This window comes from Lineus longissimus, chromosome 8, assembly GCF_910592395.1.
Source record: "Lineus longissimus chromosome 8, tnLinLong1.2, whole genome shotgun sequence".
NCBI classification, from domain to species: domain Eukaryota; kingdom Metazoa; phylum Nemertea; class Pilidiophora; order Heteronemertea; family Lineidae; genus Lineus; species Lineus longissimus.
This window is the reverse complement of record NC_088315.1, coordinates 19,604,670-19,613,865: the sequence shown is the minus strand read 5'-3', so window position 1 is coordinate 19,613,865 and position 9,196 is coordinate 19,604,670. Positions and strand designations below refer to the sequence as shown.

The window sequence follows — 9,196 nt, the reverse complement described above, 5'->3', positions numbered from 1 at the left end:
GATACATGTAGTCTTCTGTTGTGACTTCCAGACTTCGCCATATTCATCCTGTTGAGATCGGCTTCAAGTCTGCAGTGGCCTGATCCCCAGAGCTTTGCTTGATTGATGCGCCCTTCAGTCATGTGACCAGTCTCTCGGTATAGCACATGCTCTGGTGTCTGACCGGATGTGTTGAACAGGCAACTTCCAGACTCCCCTATGTTCACCTGTTGAGGTGGGCTTGAAGTCTGCAGTAGCTGGTCTCTTGTTCACTGAATAGAATCCCATGCAGAATACATTCTGCGTCTTGATCGCTTGTCAGAATGTCTTTCCACAAAACCAAAAGATATCAGTCAGAATCTGTGGCAAATATGAGTTGGGCAGGCCTCACCCCGGAGTTGAGGTAGCTTTTGCAGTATTGCCCACTGCCAGTGACAGTTAGTTATTTTAAGATATGATGCCCACAGGCCAGACTCAAGGTTCAGTTACGATGAACCCAGTGGTGATAGCCCATCACCTGCGCTAAACAGAGGCATCAAATGTTCAGGGTTCAACTTAAAATGACTGACTTAATTAGCTGTCAATCACTCTACAAGAATTACTACATAAACAACTTTCTTTTCTGATGAAATGATCATTTTATTCTCATTCATCCATGATTGCAAAATCACAGGCAGGCAGTGATTTCATAATATACACAAACACAAGAATATTACTCACTAAATGCATTCAGAATAGTGATATAAGGTAAATTGATACAAGTATAGCCAAGGTACAGTTATAGCCCCTTCAGTGTAGAAATCAGCTGACAGTACACATAAATGCACACAGAGATTATACTTGTTCCGACAACCGCGACTATGATTGTACCAATTTACCTTATCTAATATAACAGTGCCATATTTGTCTTCCTAATATCAAGTATAGATCCATACTTGCTAATATGTACAGTTATTTACACCAATATCTTTACAGACCACTCCTTAATCTTGAACTGGACTCACTTTTTGAACAAGGACACCTTGTGGAAGTGACAAATGCTTTTCTCGATTACAGTGACCAAACTGCATAGAAATTAGCAATTTGGTACCAAAGCCATTTTCCTTCAAAAGAGAGGAGTTCACTGTCTTTTGAATATAAACGCAGAAAGCACAAAAGTTAAATGCACTCTTAGAGGCCACTTCTCCCAATGGAAAGGAAATGAGAGTTGACTGATCATCATCATCATCATCATCATTATTATAGGAATGTCCTTTCTCACACATGATTATTGCACGATTACAAAAAGATGGCCGATATATGAATAATTTGTACACATCTATACATTTTTTCAACAGTTTAGCCAATTGCGAGGCACCTTCATGTACACAAAAGGCATATTTTACGTGTAATAGGCCTATGTGTAACAGAATGGCTCAACCAGCTTATTTAGTAGCGACACAGCATTGCCTTATACATGTACACATATACACAGGTGACACATAAGTGGACTACCTATCACAACCCATTCAATCACTGCAGAGCACAATGAATGGATATTAGGGATCCATACTTGATGATATGGGAGTGTCGTCCTTACTGCCAAGCAGGTTTTGCACAACGCTGTGGGCCCGACTGTGTGCGTGCTTTCACCCTGAAATAACAAAAGGTGACAGTGATCAAACCACTGGATCAGGCAAATTTCTTTTTGATCAACTGCCTATGGTTTTTCATGAAAAAAATTACAGGTCAACCATACATTCCAATTGCAAAGGACAACCTCCACAAGCCACCAAAGATCGGCGGGCCTTGTTATTGGAAGTCTATTCCTGTACCTAAGGTACTTCCTACTGCACTGCCATAAGCTGACCTACCGTCATGAATTTTTTTAAGGTTTTCGGGTTTAGTACTTACGGTTGTCTGACAGCTTTTCCAATGTTACTCACAGGATACTCATTTTCCTTGGCCGTCTGTGACCTGAAAAATAAAGGGCGGCTCAAGATAGATCAACTTGATTTTCAAATATACTTGCTAGAGGGGAAAGGACCAAGGCACCTGACAGAGTTTTCACTCTCCTGGTACTCAAGGGAAAAAGTCAGGGACAGATCAAATGCGATGACAGTCAGTTTCAACTCTTTACCAGGCAAGGCAAGCAATTCAATCCTTGCTGGTACCTCTTCCCAAACTCGCCACTCATGTCAACTCACCTGTCATGCAAGCGCCTCTTTGCAGCGGCCGTCATCTGCATGTATCCCGGGGCGGTGCCTTCGCTCTTTTTCTCCGACATGGAAGGCAACCCGGCCCGCTTCAACACCTCCAGACTCTTCTGATGCTTTGCCTTCTGTCGCTGACTCTCATAGAAGCTCTTCCGATTGACGCTCGGACCGTAACCGAAACCCTGAACACGCCCGTTAGTGTTCTGCGATGAATTCAGACTACCATTCCGTTTGCTATTCTCGCCGTGCTTGGATTTCTTTGGCGAAACCGTCATCCACTTCTGCTGAGCCTCGTTTTCAGTGGCGTTATTCTGGTTGTGGTTACTGTTCGTATCTCTCAGCGGGACGCGTACAGGTGGTGGAAATTGATTCGTAGGACTTTTAACCCTCCGTGCTAGACCCGAACCGAATGGTGAGTTCACACTCTCCGATGACTGACTGCCATAAAGTTTATTTAAATCCATTTTCGGTGTCTGCATCAGCCCAGTGTCACTAATCGGCGACTTCCTCGTGGGCAACTCCGGTGTGATCGGCAACGGTTGGATGCCGGAATTTGGTGACAAGAAGGTGTTCAGTGCGTCTGCTTCCCTGGAATAAAGAATTTCAACAAAATAAACAAACTTTTTAAAGCATTTTAGGGAGGGGACCAATCACTGTAGTTTAGAAAACTTAAGCTAGAAAAGACATGAAATATGTCATCAGCTTTTTATGAGGCCTCACATGAGCAAGAAATACCTCATGCATCTGTGCCATCTTTCTGAAGCATCTTTGCCATAGCTGTATTTCATTCCCTGTCATATTTTCTTGACGGCTTCAATACTCATATAGCCACACCCAGCCTTGTTGTTGTCCACAGTGTACACACTACTGCAGCAGGTAAGTGCTGTATCGGCTGCCTTGGGACAAGGATGACCAGACCACAACTGCTGCGACCACGGCAGTACCCTGTGCAACAGCAGGCAGCACCTGTATCTAAATGAACCAACTTCCCGGTGTGACAATCATAATATGCAAAAGTACCAATCAGGTTGGGCAGAGGGTAGACGACCAGTTTTCCCTCTGAGAGCTGATTTTCAAGACTTACCCTTCCTTATGCATGCCAGCTGTGAGACTTGGGGGCGACTTCACCGCATCAGCATATGACATCTGGCCTGCAAAACAGAACAAGATTGTTTGACCATGACGTTTTTTCATCAGCAAATAGACAAACTTTATACTCACTTCACCAAGACAGTTGAGAGGCTCAGTAAATTTCACTGAATGAATAAAGACAAGGCCCCAATGAGGGACTTTATTTCCAAACGGTGGAAGTAGTTAGTGGTCCAATACAATTCAGAACCCTTGTGGAAGAAATTGACATGAGTTTGACAAGGGTTGGAAATCTATTGCGTATTGGAACGCTTACTACTGCTGCATCAAGTTCCTCAATATGACAATGCGAATAACAGCAGGCACTTACCAGGACTCCTGGAGCATGAGAAATCCATCGCCCGCACCACACCTGGTTTCTGTCCTGACACAGGGGTACAAGGAACTCTGTTCACACCGGTCGAGGCGGTCATATCAGCTTGTGACTTCGTAACCGTCTGGCCAACACCTTGGAACAATGCAACCGGCAACCCAGCATGGACACTACTTGAATTTTTTATCATCGTCCCGACAGTGAATGTCGAATCCGTGTCACAAGCATCTGAATAGTTCACTTTGTCACCACCAGGTGTCCCAGTATTTGTCAGGTTTGGATGCGTTAGAGCAACTGTCATTATGCCCCGTTTCAAGACAGCTTTCGCGACCACCGATTCAACGGAATCGCCCTTCCGTAGCTGTTCGTCGCTTGCACTAATCAAGTCCGTAATCGACCCAGACGCTGCAACAACGTTTCGGTTCTCCACGTCAACACTAGGGTGCACCACAGGTTTTGCTATTGGCGTTCTCCCAGCAAAGCATACGAGGTTTTTGTTTTCTGTTCCCGGTGTCTTGTCATCAGGGATTTGATCATTGACAGATGGTGTAGCGGTTGAGCGCGGCTGGTATGAGGAACTATCTCTCGGCGTCTGGTGCACTGGAATAGAACGCAAAAATCGGTAATCCCCTTTCAAGGCTTGAAACAAACTTGGGGTTTCTGCTGGGTGAATCACTCAGCAATTCACTCGCATCATAAGATGCCCAGCCCTGAAAAACTGTAAGTCATCAGAGAGTGGTGCTCTTACCTCTGGTTAGTCTTCGACTTGGAGTCAAGATGGTCGTATTTGATGTAGAAATTCTCGCCCTCTTCAGCGCCTCCGGTGCCTGGGTCAACACCGGAAAATTCAACACCGACTCCAAATTGAAATTGTCCATTTTGTTGACCTGCGACGACTCATCGGCCCACACAACTTCTCTCCCTCCGCAAACTAGAGATTCAATCCGGTTGAAATCGGCCACGAACGTCGAATCAGCCTGACCACTCCCTTTCAGCAGGAGAAACTGCCGCTTCGCAACCTGCAACAACTGTTTGATCAAGTTTGAGTCTGTCTGCAACTGCCGCTCTTGTGCGCGTGCGACTTTTTTCAGATGTGCGATATGTTGTCGCGAATCTGCCAGTTCGACTTCCAGATGTTTGAATGAAATCGTCTGCTCCAACGTTTCCCCTAACTCCAAAGAATCTGCGCTGACTTTTTCAATCTCTGTCATTGCACGGGACAACCACGCATCATTTTCACCCATTTTCTTCGTCAACGGCACTTTTCTCTTGGCGATGCCTTCCAGACTGTTGACATTAGTCCTCATCGTACGTTGCAGCTTTTCAGCATTCTGAAGTCAAGTTAAACAGAATGTAAGAATGGGTATGGTATCTTTACAGAACTATTGAGGCACTTTAAAGGTATTGAACAACTGACTATTGACTTATCGACTGAAGCACGCCCAGATTTCCAAACAGTTAAAAAAGTCTGAAGTAAGTACCTTTTCTATAACAGCCGAGTCTAATGCGACCAGGGGCACCCTGGAGAGACACATCTGACGGATATGAAGCTTGAGTGAGAGGTCACGCTCGGCTCCTTCAAGTTCCATCAGGTCCTTACGCGTGTCAAGCCGCTTGCTGAACACACTCGTGATAACCGTCTGGTACCTGGAGGAAAATAACGACAAGACATGTCAACAGTTGCTCAAACAGGATAACTTGACATTTTTATGCATACCCCGTCCCCAGTAGTCACTCTAAACCTTGTACCACCCTACTCCCCCTGGAGCCAGAAATAATATGCACAACTCAACCTACTTTTTTATTTCCTCCTGATAGGGTACACCAGTTGACGATACTCGTGGCGTGAGTGCCATCCCATGAAATACATCATCACGGTCGCGTTTCAGTTCAATAATCTCTTGGCGTAAATCGTCGATGATTTTCTCATAGCGATGGACGTGCAGGTCCACGCTGACAACATTGCTCTTGACCTGAAAGTCAGATGATAAGATAAATGAGAAATTTGATAGATTCTGCCAACAACTTTGACTTTTTCTCCTCACTTTTTGGCGCAAATGTCTAGAAATTCGAAGAGGAGAAAAATTTCAAGAATATGAAAGATTCTCCAAAAGACACTTTTAAGAAACACAGGCGTAAATCTTCAATGGAAAAGTAGAAACTGTGTTTTTAAATAAGGGAATGAGTTTGCCAATTGTTGGTAGTTCGATTTCTTGATTCTCTCTAAAACCAGCATTATCTTTCTCTTTTCTTTGCGCTCCAGCAAGTCTCTTACCTCTGCTTTGATATGCTTAGCCCTGTCTGCGTATTTCAGTGTATTGTACGTGTCCTCGAACGACAAACTTGACGGGCTGATATTCGCTATCATCACCGTGCGACAGTTACCACCGAGCGAGTCTTTCAGGATACGAGTCAGTTTGCTGTCACGGTACGGAATGTGTTGTGATTTCACCTACAAGAGCAAACAATAGGCATGATCAACATAACTCTACGCGACTTGGTTCTTTCAACTGGCCCAAAATGACTATGACACCTGGTCAACTAGTAACCACTAGGTAACCTAGTAACCACTAGGTAACCTAGTAACCATTAGGTAAGCTAGTAACCGCTAGACGACGTTCTCACAAAAACAAGACAAACAAACCTTTCCGTCTGCTAACGCATTGATAACGTTTCCAAGCGCCAACAACGATCGGTTGATGTTAGCGCCCTCTCTGAACCGCGTCCCACAATTCTTGGTTACTGTGGCACGTTCTGATCCTGCCAGGTCAATCAAGGACATCTTGGCGATGCGGTGGTCTACGTGTGTGGCAGCCGTCCTGTCTCGCTGTCGGACAAAAATCTGAAGAAAAAGCGTTGTAAGAGTTGAAACAGGAAAATATAAGAATACAAGACAGAATAGCTTTTAACACAAACATGAAGACATCAGACTCCAAACCCTAATTTCTGCATTTGTGGGGATCCACCAGAAGCCCCCCCCCTCCCCTTCAATCTGCATCGGCCCATCCTACTCAGTGCAAACAAGGAAGGAGTATATTCCAACCAACCTGAAATACTGCATGTGATCGTGACGACTCAGCATTCGCATCAGTCGGATGCTGCGTCCTATTCCGGTTCCCATCTAAGAGCAGCCCCATCACATGGTCCATACTGTCAGGCTGAAAACAATCAAGATTGGGATTGATGCATCTTTCTTGATAAGTGGTCCTGAATATGAAGGCCGAGGCCGAGATCTACTCACCAAATTTCAGTGGCCAAAATTTGAATTACAAGAGATGAACCTCCCTTAGCAGACACCTTTCTATTTGAGAAGCCTGGCTACCAATTTGGGGAGATATGGTTACCTCTTACCCCAACAAACTGGGTTACAGAAAGTCATGAGTTTATTTACGTACCTTATGGTAGGATAGACCAACAATTTGGACCCCCAACTTTGGATCCTCCCGGACTGGCAAGCTCTGTTGGTGGTTGATGGACAGGAGGTCTCGAACTGTCTCATTATAAACCTGAAACAAATAGGCTAGATACACACAAACAAAAAATCACGAGAAAAAATATGCTGAGTTAGATTTGGTCTTCCATTTCCCAAGTCCCAAATATGCATTTCTGAGAATCTTAGGCCAAAAAAGTAGTTTTTTGCTTCCTGAAGAGCGGTGCCCTCCAAAGAAAAGGGATGTCACGTGCCTCATATGCATCCCTTAATCACGCACTGTCATGACTGTTCCAGTATGAACTTGAAAGGTGGGCTGGTCACCCTGCTAACAGACCAGTGGAGAAATCTGCCCAGCATATCCAGAGAACCTATCCAGTGTTTTCCCCAAGGCCATTTGTCAGGGCGTCCCAACCTTCATGTACCTTGGCAGTGACCTCGGAAGAGCCACCCTTCCTTGCTCTATAATTTTGCAAAGGGTTTCCAAAAGGCCACCCTTTCTTAAATTTCTGGCTACCCTAGAACCTTACTGGCCAAACTACCTAGTGTTGCACACAAACAAAACTTCTTGAATCAAGGATACCCTTGAGAAAACCCTGGAGAACCCTGCTATCAAGCGCAGACACTCACCTCAAGATAAGACACCGTCACCTCACAGATCTTCTCCTCTCTGATGTTCTCAATCCGGTCATAGAGGTCCTTCATGGTCTGATACATCACGCCGGGATTCTGCGGCGTACCAGACATCGTGAACGTCTTCCCGGCCCCAGTCGCTCCGTATGCAAACACTGGAAATAGCAAAATGGAACATGAAAGGATGTACAAAGGACACTTCAATTCCGGACTTGTTTTTGTCCCAAAAACGGTTGTTTCAATTCAATCCAACCAACCTCTCTAATCAGGACACCTCTCTATCAAGGACAGCATTTGCCAGTCCCGGGGCTGTCCTTACTAGAGAGGTTCTGCTGTGTGCGTACCTGAGCAATTGTATCCATTGAGAACTCCATCCACAACAAACTGGGCAGTGTGGTCGTAGACAATATCATTCGTACACTGGTCATTAAAAACACGATCAAACGCAAACTTGAGATCACGTTTCGGCTTAATCATGATATCACGACCAGTGCGTGGTTTATTCCGATAGAACTCCACTGTGGGATCATCGTCCTTGGGGTCGAAGACCAGTACATGTTCTCCCATGACTCTGATAACAGACCAATGCTTGACTCTGCTGGCTTTCTCTTGCGTATTTTCCGGCCGCACCCGGACAACGACACGGATATTGTCATTACTGTTGCCCTGAATGGCATAAATGTCACTGTCCGACTTTGTGGCCACAAGAGTGCGCCTCGGCGGGCAGGCATTGTAGATACTATTCTTGACAGTCATGGTCTTTTTTATCCGATCTGGCAACCACCAAAGTTAAAGAAGTTTTGCTGATGGCATTGGCAATGATGCAAATTCAACCAGTTGCAGGTAACTTGTTCAGAAATATGCCTCGGAGCTTTTTAAATGCTACATTTCTGCAATGAAAAAGGAGACAAAAATTAGTCAAGACAAATACTGGTCACTTTTACAACTGTCACCGAAGCCAGTTCACACAACATGCATTGGTGCAATGTACCCAGTGATAGGCCTACTCGTCTCATGCACGGCACTGCATTTTATACTGTTTTTGACCAATAATAAATTTTGAACAAAATTTTGACAGGCAAGAGCAGCGGGATTTCTCGAAATCTGTACAGCCGACTGCAGTATAAAGTACATCTTTCTCATCTTCACATATCAATCAATCATACACATTGTTAAGAGTGCCATACAAAGCCTTAATTTATAGAAAACTACCTGAGTATTTTAGTAAAATTTTGATGTTTTCCATATTTTTGTAAGCCATTTAAATCGACCGGTCAATTTGTAACAGAGCTTTTGATTGGCTGGAAGTTCAATTTTTTTTGGTTGTCGTCGTGAAAAATAAACTCAACATAAAATTTATCCATTGTAGCCGCATCTTAATAACTTAATTTTTCTTACTATTTCAGCAATTTTGACATTAAAAAAACACACCCAAAACCAACATACATGCATGGTGTTCCTTTTGATACACAAAGAAGTCGTCAGCGATCAGCGGAT

The 9,196-nt window shown here is 44.4% G+C and overlaps 1 protein-coding gene across 1 annotated transcript; it reads right to left on the bottom strand.

Moving 5' to 3' along the window:
* Window positions 1-613: 613 nt before the first annotated feature.
* On the bottom strand, window positions 614-8,463 carry LOC135493013 (kinesin-like protein KIF18A). Its single transcript, XM_064779763.1, has 14 exons — window positions 8,044-8,463; window positions 7,697-7,854; window positions 7,032-7,142; window positions 6,684-6,794; window positions 6,281-6,478; window positions 5,912-6,088; window positions 5,434-5,609; window positions 5,118-5,283; window positions 4,385-4,967; window positions 3,634-4,236; window positions 3,259-3,325; window positions 2,166-2,762; window positions 1,873-1,935; window positions 614-1,612 (listed from the first exon to the last, which is right to left on the bottom strand). Exons 1-14 carry the CDS (start codon window positions 8,453-8,455, stop codon window positions 1,555-1,557), a joined length of 3,480 nt encoding a protein of 1,159 aa, XP_064635833.1. The 5' UTR covers window positions 8,456-8,463; the 3' UTR covers window positions 614-1,554.
* Window positions 8,464-9,196: the final 733 nt, after the last annotated feature.